The 14,566-nt window shown below is 40.8% G+C and overlaps 1 protein-coding gene across 1 annotated transcript in view; it reads right to left on the bottom strand.

Moving 5' to 3' along the window:
* Nucleotides 1–14,566, bottom strand: part of NPAS3 (neuronal PAS domain protein 3) — an 816,434-nt gene that overhangs the window by 117,532 nt on the left and 684,336 nt on the right. The window contains exon 7 of the mRNA XM_057306389.1: nt 3,188–3,362. Within this exon, the coding sequence (XP_057162372.1) occupies nt 3,188–3,362 (175 nt within the window). The remainder of the gene's footprint in view (nt 1–3,187; nt 3,363–14,566) is intronic.

Raw genomic sequence — 14,566 nt, 5'->3', positions numbered from 1 at the left:
CGTTTAGTAATGCTACACTGAACACATCAGGGCTTCTGAAAAAGTCCATACCTTCATTTTCATAATCACCACATATCGATATCCCCTTTCCAACAGAATTACACTACTATTTAAAAAAGAATCTGTGTTTCATCAGAGTTTAAAAGATTATGTTGCAATGAACAAGTCTTCAAAAATGTCCCCTCGTATTATTAAGAATTAGGAAATCTTGTTAAAATTCTTCCAGCCTTTAAGAAACATAAGCAGCTTGGGGAAGTAGTGCCTGACATGGACTTTTTAAGTAATTCCCTTGGAGCAGTGATCTGCATTAGTGAAGATATTGGTTAAAGGTAGCACCCTACGCTGCTTTTCAGTATTTAAGAAGTCAATCTAATTGCCTTTTAAGCCCAAGACGGAAAATAACCATGCTAGAGTGTTTTAAGGCAAAGGAAGTTTCACATTTTGTAATGGTAAGAGCTAAACTCTTCATCAAGGAAGAGAAACCCTTCTTATGCCACTGTTGCTAATAAGCCCCAGTGGTTAAGAAATGTAGAAAGCAGAATTTTCAATTTTACCAGTTAGGATGGCTCCAAGAAGCCTGGGAGGGCAGGGGAAAGAAACCCAAGTGAATCGTCAATCGTATTTCAATACTGAATGACAGAGTAACTTTAAAGGAGGTACGTCATTCTCCTAACAGTGTGCCTAGAATTCTTTTATGCATCCTGGAGCCTCCTGGAAGGCACGGGATTCATCAGAGTTCTTATAATCAATCTTAAACCTGTTTGATTTTGACTCTAGCTTACCAAAGCTTACCAGCAGAACTGGTTTACAGGCTGTGGATTTTTTTCTCCCGATCAAAGTCTTTTCCAAGTGACAAGTTACGCTTAACATGTGTACAAGTTACGCTTAACATGTGCTTGGGGAGACATCAAGCTCAATATGAGTCAACAGTGTGAGCTGGCTGCCAAGAGGACCTAATTCAACCTTAGGCTGTCTTAACAGAAGTACGGTTACCTAAACCGAGAGAGGGGGCAGTCCCTCTGCTTTGAACTGGTCAGAATACTTCTAGAGGTCTGCATGGAGTTCTCAGAATCATATTCTTACAGGATCACTAACAAACTGAGGCATGGCTGTGAGTGACTAGGGTGGTGTCTCAGGAACATGCCACTGAATAATGTTTGTGGGATGAGGGCTGTTTGACATGGAAAGGAGAAGGAACGCAGAGGGAGGGAGAATTTGGTATATCTGATTCCATGTGTTTGAGAGGCTAGGATGGAGAGGAAGGAGTAGATCTGAAATGAGATCCCAGAGGACAGACCTGGGATCAGTGAGGAGAAATTGCAGCAAAGTTAGATTTTGGCTCCATATTCAGAGAACTTTTGTCTCGGAGCTGTTCACCAATGGAATGGGCAGCCTTGAGCTTTCTGAGCTTCCCACGGGGGTGGTTCCAGCAGAGGCTGGAAGGTTAGGTGACGTAGAGGGACGGCAGCCCCGGTTAAAAGCCGGAGATGATTGTCTAAACTTGAGAGTCTGGGAGTCAGGGAAACAGTGAGGGTTTTATAAACTTGAATTCTTATACATTGAGTGTTTAGGAGTATGAGCAATCCAGGTTCCCTAATCCATCTCCAGAAGGAAAGAGTAAAAAAAAAAAAACTATTTTCATATGCTGTTTCTCAAATCTGCCCAGAAATGAATATTCTAATGACGAAATGCATTTTCAATGATCTCACTGAATATCTATTCAGTGAAGTCAGTGAGCAACGGTAGAAGATAGGACTTCCCTGGGAGCAAAATTACGTTCATTTTTAAATGGTAAAGAGTAGTCTTAACTACTCTCTCTTCTCATGCCTGGTGTTCACTGGAGAAAGATGCTTACCACTGCTGCAGACCAATGCCCTAGAAAGTACAGTTAACTTACATGAGGAAACATGAACTGGTTTTAGATGGAATTAAAATATTTCCAAAGAGGCAAATATGTTTTCTTTTTCCCCATCAGTGTGAGCAAACATGCTGTGATTATTTTTAAGGTCAAATTTAAGTATTCTCTTAGAATCATTTTAGTATTAATCTTAAGACAGGTTTTTTCCACCTTCTATAAAATAAGTGTGTATTGCAAATCTGTTTTAAAACAACATATCAAGTAAAGTACAAGCGTCTTTAAAGAGTGCAAAAATAATTTCCCAAGTAAGCAAATAAAACTTTGCACTTCAAATCAGGCCTTGATTCATTAAAAATCTTAAACTTCTCATGAGAAAAATTAACATTTAAACCACTGCTGCTTGGCCAAGCACTCCACCACACAAGAATATGAAATATCTCCTCTAAAAAAGTACAAAAAGGACAAAACCACAAATGTGGAACTTCAATTAATTTAAAGCCCCAATCAGCAAAGAATAAATCCTTCGCAGATCTAATTACCAGCGCTCTCGGAAGACCCAGGCCGACCAGCCAATCTTCCCCGTGTTTGAACAGCTTGATGAACTAGGGGACTGATGGATATCAAGTCATTTTGTTTAATTTATAAATGGATTTTCCCCTAATACTTAAATTATCATCAGTACAACACAATGAAAATGGGAACATTCTGAATGCAAAGTCTATAAGAGTCCTGGAAGGAATCCCAATGAGGAATGTCACCTCTGTTCATTCCTCTATACAATTGATCTAATTAAATACTGAGGGTAGAAAGGCAGTTTAAAATGTAGCCATTTCTGTTTTCTTTTTAGCCTTAATTTATCTGTTCACATCTTTCAAGTACCTTCTGATGCTTACAAAAAAAAAAAAAAAAAAAGAAACCAAGATTTCTGCAAGTCCCTAATATTTTTAAGTCTCTACCAGCTAATATTCAAGAACCCTTTATCGTAGATTTTGCTGAATAATTAATAAATAAATGCATAACATTGAGCCACGGCAACAATACAAGGAAGAGGGCCTTCCAAATCGGAACCTTTTCCCTTTAGTAATTTAGAAGTAATAGTACCTTCTCTATGTATTGTTCCACTGAAATTAGATCTCTGGATTATACTTATTAAAATGTCTCCTTATTTTCAAATCTCCTCCTTATTTAATTACTGCATGGGACAGAAAGCTGCATGGAATCGTTAAATACCATTAGACCTATTTATAGTCTCTTCACACTGGCAACTTGAGTGCAATCATTGGCAAAGGTCCTGCCCACCATCCCGCATGTGGGGACTGCAATTCCCACCTGGTTCAGGGGTCTCCGACTGGGAGGAGGAAGATGCGGAGCTTGCTCCGTCCTCGGCGGTGCCCTGCGAGAGGAGACCCCGGCCCGGCGGGAGCTTCATGCCCAGCTGTTCCGCCATCTCCACGTGGTCCCCTGGGTGGACATAGTCAAACACGCTGCTGCCCGTCAGCTCCACCTAGAGGGGGGAGGAGGAGAGAGAGGTGTCAACAGTGTTCCCGATCTCAAATTCAGCACCCCCACCGTTCAGATCTGGAGCAGAAAAGGAAACGGACACAGACCCCCAGAAACAATCCTAGTTCTGAGTCTTTATCTTTACATGCTGAAGGATTCTTCAAGTTGAAAGATTTTTTTTTTTTGCGGGGGGGGGGGAGATACGTATTTATTTAGCAACTGTTTAGCCCACTTCGTTCTCATATACCGTCGTTTGCAAACAACCAAAACATTCTGTGAACTGTGGGGGAGCCTGCCTGGCGCTCAGCTGTTTTATCCATGCATCATCAAATACTCGCATGTTTGGTGTCAAGCGAATGATTGAATGCTACGGTTTTCTTATTGAGAAGTTTGGGCTTTGTATAGAAACAGCCCCAGATAGCGGATGAGTATTTTCCTTAGAATGCGAGGAATTCCAAGATGCGTATTTATACTATCAGCTTATTTCTATGTAAGTTTAGATGAAAGAAGTGCTGCTTACAAATATATGCAAAGGCATAATGTTTTCATTAAATATTACTCATTAGCTCGGTAATCATATGGAGAATTTTCCATGCAAAAGAGGTCAGCTGGGGTCTGAACCAGCCATTTTTTTTCTGCTAGTATCAGCTTGTTTTGCCTTCAATCTAATAAGATACATGGTACAGAAGTCCTTGAGGGCTTTAAGAAAATGTTTTATTTTGTCTACTCTTTGTATCAGGCGGATTCTGAAGGTAGAGCGTGAATGTCCAATATCCGAGGAGGGTCAGCCTGCGGTGGAGGCCCGGCTATTTCCATGCTGTCAGGCATGGCCCCTGTCTAGGCTGCGTGCTGTCGGAGGGGTTGGCCTTATCTCTGTGCTCGTCTGATGGTTAGGACTCTTACCTCCTTCCAAGAAGGGCAATAATGCTCCTAAAATAACGCTGGGTTCAAGGTACAATGCCAGGGAGAGATGTGTCAACAATAGAATAGGAAAGAGCTCTTTCCCGGGTCCCTGACCCCGTCCTTGGGAGTTTCACGGTCTCAGGCCAGCTCTGATGTACCCCAGCGCCAGAAGTTCAGGCGATCGTGAGTTTCTTGCTGGATATTTACCTAGAGCTCCTTCCTCCCTCATCTCCCTTTCCTGTGTCACGTGCAGCGTCCCTCCAAATTCTACCCGAGAGCCTGCACGCTTTTTCTTCCCAGAAGGAAGCTTGGCAGTGGGCGAACTGTCACAGAGAGCTCAATACCCAGAGTGATTATTATCCCCAGAACTCCAAGTCCCAGTAAAATGATCACATCTACTCCCAGACACCATTTGATTAAAATCGTAACGGGCTACACGTCTTCAACATCTATCAATTAACAGAGGGAGAGCCAGAAAAATGGGAGGCTAAATTCAGTTTGGTTAATAGCTATTCCTGAAAAGGGCTCGCATAACTTTTACCGAAAATGAGGTACTTTCTCTTTGCTATTAAATTACACTCTCCTACCGTATTACCCAACTACTGACTCTATCATTTTACAATAACCATTTCCTCCATTTGATATTGTTACAGAGCGTAAATCAGGATTCATAAGTGATCAGTTCCTACCCTCTGGGACGGAGGGATTACATGGAAATAATCCCTCTAATGTGCGCCTTGCCTCTAAGCATTTCACACAGCAATAAATGGGTAAACTGACTTTGAGCAATTAAGAAATTAAATGAAACTAATAAAATGTGTGTTTTAATATTTCTTGATGGTTATTTTGTTTGGGGATTAGTGACTATGAGGAAGTCACTGGCGTTTTGCAGGGAGTCCGATGGCAGCACTCTAATATCGCTGTCACTTCTCAAACTCAAAGTCTTTCTTTAATACTGCAATGTGCCTTGTGGCACAGACCACAGATTGTGATAAGATGACAACACAGGTGGGAGATTAATAGATTTTTTAGGGGTGCTGGCTATCGAATATTCATGTCAGCCACTGTTACCGCGGCAAGGAGGAGTAGGCCGCTGTCTCCACAGCCTGCTTGGCTGGGTTTTGGAAATGCAGACATTTCCTTTCCATAACATAACGGCCCAAGTACAGCACATGTGCCACGTGCCCTCAAGGGATCTTCCACCAGGCACCCCAGAGTCTAACAGTGGACAGAAAGGCCGGCACGGAGTATTTGACTCTGTCTTTCTGTGGGTGCTACGCTCAAGGTCACTCGGCGGAGGGGAAGGCACAAACTACTTGGGATCGTAACTTGACTTGGAGAACAGAATGTTTTCCTCCTCTGCGGTGTGACCTTGGACCATTCACTTAACCTCCATGGGCTTCAGTTTCCACTTTGGACCTGGCAGTACTGCGGCTCTGCGGGACTCTGCGGGGGCACCACTCACACTGACTTCTACGTGGAGGGGGGCAGCCCCTGGAGCATCCCTCCACAGGAATGGTGTAAGGCGGTGGCCCCGAGAGCCAAGCTGAAAACAAGACTTTCTCTACCTGCTTCAGAGCCTGATTTTGAAAACCTAGCAAAATCATGCAGAGCAAATCACTTTTTAAGAACGAAGCGACGTGATGCTTTAATCAGAGGGTGCGGCAGGCGTGATGCATGCTTTGAGCCCCAACCACACCAGTAACGCTCTGGGGAGCTCCCCACCGCTGTGTACAAGTACCTTCTGTACTTTTTTTGGATTAAGCCTCGTAACACTCTTTTGAACTATTCTGGTGACTCCTGTTTTACAGAGGAACCTGCATACTAGAGAAGGCTAACGGTGCAGGTAGAATTTGGTTCAAAGTCCGCCTTGTCATCCTAGCACTTCTCAGAGAGCGCATCTGCAGTCAGGGAGCCCGAGCGAGCTGAGACCTCTGAGCTCTTCCAATCTTTAGATTCACTTCTGTTCAGGAGAGAACTCTAAACACCAGGGTGGAAGGCGGCTGGGGGCAGGCAGCCCGCCCAACGCTAGGCCTGAGGATGTTTTGCCTTCAGACTATCAGGCCAAAAAAGGGCACGAAAGCAGGTATTACTAAAGGGAGATGGACATGGCGATGGACAAAAGCCTCTGGGCCTGGAGTCCTCCTCCGCTTCCTAACAACTTAGTTTGTCTAGCACTTTCAACATTCCTTGCACTGCTTTTCACTTCACTTTCTTAGATTTTAGAGCTGGGAGAGACCTTAAAAACCACCCGTAAGGGGTGCCTGGGTGGCTCAGTCTGTTAAGCGTCTACATTCTGCTCAGGTCATGATCCCAGAGTTCTGGGATCGAGCCCTGCATCCGGCTCCCTGCACAGCGGGGAGTCTGCCCCTCCCTCTGCTTGTGCTCTCTCTCTCTATAATAAAAAACTAAAATATTTAAAATTTAAATAATCTTATTTAATAGGTAAGAAGTTAAAAATGCTTGTTGAAATTTACCCAGCTGCTTGCTGGTAGAAGCAGGGCTGTCAGCCCAGTTGGCAAACTCTCAGTTAACCACTTTTCTTATCCCTTGTCTGATTTTTTCTGTCTTACGAAGAATGGCTAGAACTCACCTGCCACTAAATTCTGCACCTCAAAGTACACTGCAGGAACCAAGAATGGGAATCTTTCACTTGGTGAACAGACATGACTTCGTGTTACCTTGAAATAGGAAACATAAATAGAGCTCCAATCCAATGTTACTATAGTTAATTAGATACCCTCAACTCCTCAGTTACCAAGTCTTCCAAAACTTGCCCGCTAAGGACTAGGACTAGTGTCTACACAGTAGGTCTATCATGAGTGTTTGCTGAATGAATAAAGGATAGATATTTAGGCCTGAAAAAATTTTGCTTTATCTGTGCTTGATTTGGACAAGTTTAGGTTGGTTCTTTTATATTATTCATGGCATTATTATTTTAACATGTCCTGTAAAATGAGTTACAATATAGCACCATAATATATTTATTTCCAATAGGTATCTGTTGAATACGTGGAGACATCGACCTTCTATAAAAGCCAACTGATTTTAACTGAGGATAGGATTATAAAAATGCTGGGAAAGAGCAGGTTTTAAGGCACTCTTTAATACAGCCATCTTTTGTAACCCCCTCTCTGCAATCTACGGCAGAACTCTGGCTAGTTTGTTATCCAAATGTACACAGTTTCCTAAAATTTCTTTCTTAACTAACAGTAGAACTTTGGAGAATTGTCATCTTATATTGATTAGGATCTCTACATAATGGAAAGGTGTAGCCTTTCTCCCCTTAATATTGTGTTCTTCTGATTAGTGCAAGCTGGATGGTAAGGCAAATATGAGACCCTCTTCATTTTATAGTAAGTCCAATCACCATATGTGATATGCTAAAAAAGCCAAAATGTTGTGTTTATTCAACTCAAGAAACAAACCCATGGGACTTTGAGTTGTCTCTCTAACCTAAGGAGGAATGTAAGCAGTACTGTTTCCAACCTTGCTCACTGGATCCCCTTCTACTCCACCCACCCCACCAGCCCGCCCGTGACATGGAGAGAAATTCCTCTCTCACATTGCTTAGTGTATTAGAAAACTGCTGAGAATGTACAAGGGGCAGGAGACAGGCAATGAGTAATAAGTGGTCATATCCAGAAACAGCATTTAGTCTAAAATTCCTTCTCCCATTGCCTCCCCACTCAAGCTACCTACCATAGATTCTTCCAGAACAGGCTATAGCCACGAGTGCGATCTGCAGAGTCAAGCTAAACCATGGCTTTCCTCGAATTTAATTCACATTCTGTTAGCTTGCCTGCAATTTGCACACTAGACACAGTTGATTTGGTAACTCTGAAGTTTCCCAGAAAAAAAAATGTAAATATATTATACAGTGGTTTGAGTTGACTTTTCCATGTAGGGTCACTGTACCCTGCTGGTAGATAGGATGAGGGACTAATTTGTCTTTTCATACATCAAGCAAGCATGTCAATAGCCTTTGCTTGGCCCCCTGGGGTGAGCAAATACTTTGTAACTACCGCGATGTACTAACAGTGCAACCCATTGCATCCGGTGCTCCTTTGATTGAGATGGGTTGGTACAAATGAGGAACAGGGAGCAATGTCCTCTCCACGTTGGAACAACCTGAGAAAGATACTTTTATAAAGAAAGATCTTAAAACCTATTTCTTTCTCCCTTTAAAAATATTTCCATTTTAGGAATAATACCTTGTTCATTTTTATCACACAAAAAAATATCATTCAAAAGCTGCCATTTAAGGTACAATTTCCTAAGCCTTTAAAGGATTTTGAGTTTCTGAGGGCATCGAGATTGCTGGGAAGACTTGGAGGCACTGTGGGTTCAGCCCTCTTCCCAGAGTCCTTTGCAACTGGGCCCTACTCCTACAGCGATGCCAGCCATATTGTGATAGATCCGACCTGAGAGAGGACGATGTTAGTGGCAAGTGGTATGGAAAACAAACTCCCAGGTTAGGCTTTCAGATCCACTGTAAGACCCTGGTTAGAAAATCCTGACCCAGGATAAGATGGAAATTCTATCTCCACACGGCAGGTTAGGATTTGTAGTTTTTTGGGGGTCACGTGTATATTATATTGAGGGATAATAAAGTGATAAAAGAATAAAATATAATAAGATGTGATAGCTTGATTAGCATAGGTTTTCTTTGGATTTACTGGTATCTTAATGCCATCTTCATAACTTCCTACGTATTGCAGAAGTCTACTGAATATTTATGAACTGTTTTGACAGAAACTTGATGTTCTTTACTGCTCTGTCTCATTCTATGTATTTGCTGACTTATCTGAAGAAAAACGCATAAAAGCATTGGGTCTGTTACAGAAATACATGTATAAATTAGTAGAACAAGAAGAAAGAAAGGTTCTGTATCAGAACGATGAGGCAGAGTGAAAAATCCTTTCAATGTCATCAAATAAGAAAACGAATCCAACTCTCTTCTTACAGATATGTTAACAGAGCCTTCCCTTAGAAGAATCTGAGCTAAAAGATACCATATCACGTGTTTATCTTCAGAAATAAACATTTTAACTCCTTTGGGAATCAGTGAGGCCAAATACTTTTCCGTTGGTGTTTTTTTTGCGTACTTTTCTAGAACCCTTGGAGGTGACTTGAGAATCCGCAACCACAGTACCCAAAGAGAATACTGCATAACCAGTTCTGAACTTTGATTAAGAAGTACTGGAAGATAATGCCAGTGAATTTCCTAGTTCTCAGAGAAGAAAAAGAAAAAAGTTGTTGGAGAAATGGAACACAAGAGGAAATAAAGAACAGATTTCAGATACTGCTTTGAATTTAGGCACAGTTGTGTGGAACAGTACGCTGCTTTTGTGACTATCATTCCCAATAGCTGAATTGATTGAGGACACTGATTGTTAAATATTCAGAAATGTTAGATGGGTCATCACTCAGACTACAACTGAGCTTATCTGAATACTTCCAGACTTTGAAGTCTCCCCCATTTTCTTTCTCCTTAAGAAACAAGTTACATACTATATTTCATTTTTTTCTTGTGGTCCTATGGTTCCGGTATTTCTCCATCACCCCGTATTACGAAGGCAGTGGTTTTAGAGTAGTTCTGATATGTCAATATCCTTTTCCTTTCATTAAGAGACACTGCTTGAAAGAAGAGCCTAGAGAATGCTGTAATACTGAAGAGACATGACGTCACAGGAATGACCCCAGGGATTTGTGAAAGTGACTAAAACAAGAAATGTTAAAACCTTGCTTTACAAAATTCCTAGTTTTGAAGTTTTAAAGTGTCTGTAGGGCAGGAAAGGCCAACTTTTTAGTATTTATCACAGTGTTGGGAAGGAAAAAAGGATGCAGTTGGAGGCTACAGCATAGTCCAAAGTGAAATGATGCCAAGAAAGAAGGATTAGCAATCTTAAAAAGAAACTGAAGTCAATCTTCCTTCTCTAAAGATCAAATAGTAAGATGTCACTTTCAAAGCTTCTTCATTACCTTGGTAGTAAGGAAACAAATCAACATAAAATACTTGATATTGGCATAGTTAATCCATTATCCTCAAATTTTTCCTGGTTCAATACTTGTCATTTAACTCTAAATACACACTGAGATGCATGTTATGCATAGCCAGACTTCGTATCAATGTATCTTCATTTTTGTTTGTTTTTGTTATTCTCAGAGTGAATTTTGTCCTCCTCCTTTGGTCATGTGAATAAGAAAAAGTAGAATATGCTTGTAAATTAAGATTGAAATAGAAATTTTGCCCTGATTCTAAATAGCCTTTTTATTTTCAAGAAAGGTAAATGGATAAGGACAATAGTAGTCAATGTGGAGTTGACTTTTCCATTTGTGTTTTGAAAGTTACACAGGATTATTTTATTCTAGTCATAGAAAAACAATGTGGCTTATGTGGCTGAAACTCTGGCTATGCTTCATGCGCATAAATAATAGAGTTCGTTAATCACACCTGATTGTTTTTAAAGGGGCTACTCTGGGACGGAAGCCCTCGCCAGGAGTTAAGTCCCAACATGGAAGTGAGGCTGTTGGGAGAAGAACACGAATGATAAAAAGTAACAAACCCAGAAAGGTTTAGGAAAGAGAATTTGTCTATATACCTCAGGAGATCGTCATGTTCAAGAGAAAGCAAAACAAAAGGAGGAGTTCGATCAACTGACATCTTGGTTTCTTTGACTTAGGTCATGCCATAGTTGCTATCATGGAAACCACTGGCTCTCCTCCTCCATGTCACTGTGAGGGGTCTTGAAAAATCTCATCCAAGAAAATCACAACGTATACAAAACATTTCAGCCATTGCAGAAAGTGGGTGTCAAGTTAATCTGGAGTTCATAACTTAGTGAAGAGAACAAGGAGGAGTAAAATCCTCTGTCCTGTGATCAATTACTGACCCTTCCAGAACATTTCCTGGTGATGTGTTTTAGTGCGAGTTTAGTGGGAACTTCCTGAAAGCTATGTGGGCACATGGGTCCAGTGTATCATTTATTCCTAGCGAACTACCATAAGAAAAGGGCCTGATATACTTCTGTTTTATTTTGGCTGTTGTAACTACCAACTGTGGTAGTGTTTGAGGTTATTTTCTATGAAACGAGTCAATACCGTGAGCAGTCTCTAGGTGCTATTTTAAAGGAATAAGTTAAATTCACAACTGTTTAATAACAGACTGTGAGTTAGTCTTGTTAGAATAGGGAATGTAAATAGAACTGGCAAGTACAGAAAATGAGTCATTCCATGGGCTAAAAGCAGTGCCGTGTTTCTTAAGATATTTGAGGGTGGGGGAAATAAGCCTTTTTGGGAATCTATTAAATTCCATTCTTCTGTCTCACCAGAAAGATGCTCTGATAACACATAATTTGGCATTTTATTTTAGGGGTATCATACACCCCTGGAGTTTATCCATGAGTAGTGTCTGGAGCTGGGCTGTCCAATATGGTAGCCACATGGCTAGTCTGAATTAGAGTATGCTCCAAGGGTCAAATGATACTAGGTTTCAGACTTAGTGTAAAAAATTGAAAGGATGCAATACATTTTATATTGTCACATATTAAAATATTTTTAGACATAGTAGATTAAATACAATAATTATTACTTTTTAAAATGTGGCTACTATAAAATTTAAAGTTATACATGTGGTTTGTAGCGTATTTCTCCTGGACAGCGTTGCTCTGGAGCCACAGGATCCCTGGAGTAGCACAACGTGAAGTATTAGAATACCATGAAATAGATATGAAAGGGGAGAGGTGCGGGAGAATAAAAAATAGAAATAGAGGAATGTCTTTAGAATAAAAGGACTGAATTTTTAGCTTTAATCTACTACTTAAAGGCTTTAGTCAATCAAGTATTTATCAGTCATTTTCTCTCTATAAGACACTGCATTTGGATTACGGGCATAAAAAGCAACATTAGAATTTAGCCCCTACCCCCCCCCCCCGAAGCTAACAATCCACTTTGAAGTGATAGGGCAAACATTTGCGGAGTTAAATGATTGATATGACAAAAATATATGACAGCACAACATAGCATACGAATAAGTTGTAATTTGAGCCTTCTAGGTCACTCCCTGTCAAGTTGCTGAAAAATCTCTTGGGAATATCCTTAAAAATACAGAGTCCTGTGTTCCTACAGATTCCGGCTCGGCAGATGTGGGGGAGGGCCCAAGATTGTGTGTTGTTAAGAAGCTCCTGGGTGATGTGGACACTCTGAGGAGCGCCGGTGTGGATCAGGACGAGGTGGCTGTAAACCAAAAGTGTCTGGGAGGGCGACTCCTGTGCTGGTTCTACATAGAGAAGAAATTTAGAAAGGACGGGTGACTTTGACGAGAAGACGCGAGCAATCCAAGACACCCTAGGGCTCTAACGGCACCGAAGCTCAGAAGGGCCGGGGGTGCTCCCAAGCCCGGGACAGTGGGAAGCGTTAGGCAGAGGCTCAGTGAACACCAGATGATGGATCTGGGCCCTAAGGAGACAGATCTATGCTAGTCTTCATTAACCTTCTTATTTTTTCTTTTCAAACTACTGAAAAACAGCTTCAATAGGTCATTTACAGAAATGTTATATCTTGTTTTTCTTCTCAAGTGTGCACCTCAAAGACAATTGACTCCCGTAAACCTAAGTCTGAAATAATTGCCAGTTTGCACTTCTTGTCCTGCATGCTAAAGCCCTGAATCCAAGATCCTCATCTCATTTGTTCCTACACCTAGCATACTGTAATCAACTCGGTTTTTATGATGGCTGGTTTTTATTTCCCACGGGTGAGCACAAAACCCATGGTGCACTGTGCAATTTTTAATCTAGCTCCTTCCTTCTCCAAAGCGGCTTTAAATAGGTTTGTTGTCTTTTTACCTGACCATACATCCAGCACCAGAGGTGGTATTACCCAACTTCTCCTCCTAGGACAGACAGACAGAACTCAAGATGAGGAGCAGCTGATTCATGCTGGGCAAGCACAAAACCTCAAGGTGTTTGATCTGTTCATCCCAACACCAACGACCTTAGCCGTCCGCATAGTTCCAGGTTAGCTAGAGCTGGCGTCTGGCTCAGTAACTGAAAGACTCTTTCAAAGTTTTGCTCCGGGTGTGAAGCCACAGACATTTGTAATACACATCTGCTTCTCTAAGGGAAACGTGGGTATATTGGAAATTCGCCAGACAGATCACCTGTAGTGTGGGCCTTTACTGATTTGAACGGAACTTCCCAATTCATTTGACAAGCTTTACATATAGTTACCAAAACCTTCAAGTTTTACCCTAGCCCATCAGTTTTGCTTTAAAAACCAATAGCAGAACAAAATACATTGGTTGAGAAAGGTTGGGGGGGTGGGTGGGAAGAGAGGGGTGAAAACTTATCAAAAGTAAAATTGGATTAAGAGTCAATCAAAATCCAACTGTGAATTTATCATTTCAATGAATTTCAATGAATGGTTTAAAATCTGTTTGAAATCTATTTGAAAATGAATATGTAATAATATAGACATATCTCCTTTTCAAAGCCAGTATTGTCAGATGTATTCGGAGCATTATAATTCATGAACAGAGTAGATGACTATTTGAAAAGTATTAAAATGAGCTGACTTTTCAATACAAGTGTCTTCACAATAAGTTTTTCTATTCTGGGCAATTCAGAAATGTAGACAATTGTGCTAGAAAAATAATATGTATTGTAATATTCATTGTACAGTAGTAGTGTAGTAAGTGGCAATTCTGGACATTACAAGAGACACAAGGATTATTTTCTGTGATTGCACAGAGAATACTTGGATTTCTTGTGAAGCTTTTGCATTGGAAATGAGATTCATCAGTCTGAACAGGGCAGGGTTAGAGCCCTTAGCAACATGCTTATTTTGTAGAAGGTCACTCAATAATAACTTCCTCTGCCCTCCAAGCTTATTAAGACTGACTGGCATATATTAATGAAAACACCTGATTCTCCAACCATAAAACCCAGACAAAGACTTTATTTTAATATTAAGGAAGGAACCCTTAATTAGCAGGGTTTCAAAAATGTCAGCTTCTTCTATTAGCTGTTCTGGTCCATCAAAGCCATAATCCCTACTGTCAAATTTCATCACATGATAGACAGTTTGCCGGCTGTCTTTTTTTTCTTTTTTTTAACTGATCATACTGACTGAAGCTTTTTAAAAATTTTTTATTTTGCCATCACATTTAACAACTCATTGTGCATTTGCCTGTTACACTCTTGATTTTACCACTTTCAAAGAGACTCAGCACATGTCAGCTCGAAAAGGTGGGGGGAAACACTGCAGAAACACAAGTATTACATGTGAATACATATGCGTTCTTAG

Source organism: Ursus arctos, unplaced genomic scaffold (assembly GCF_023065955.2).
Source record: "Ursus arctos isolate Adak ecotype North America unplaced genomic scaffold, UrsArc2.0 scaffold_37, whole genome shotgun sequence".
In the NCBI taxonomy this organism is placed as follows: Eukaryota; Metazoa; Chordata; class Mammalia; order Carnivora; family Ursidae; genus Ursus; species Ursus arctos.
Note: the sequence above shows the minus strand (reverse complement) of the source record. Positions and strands in the feature narration are given on the sequence as shown.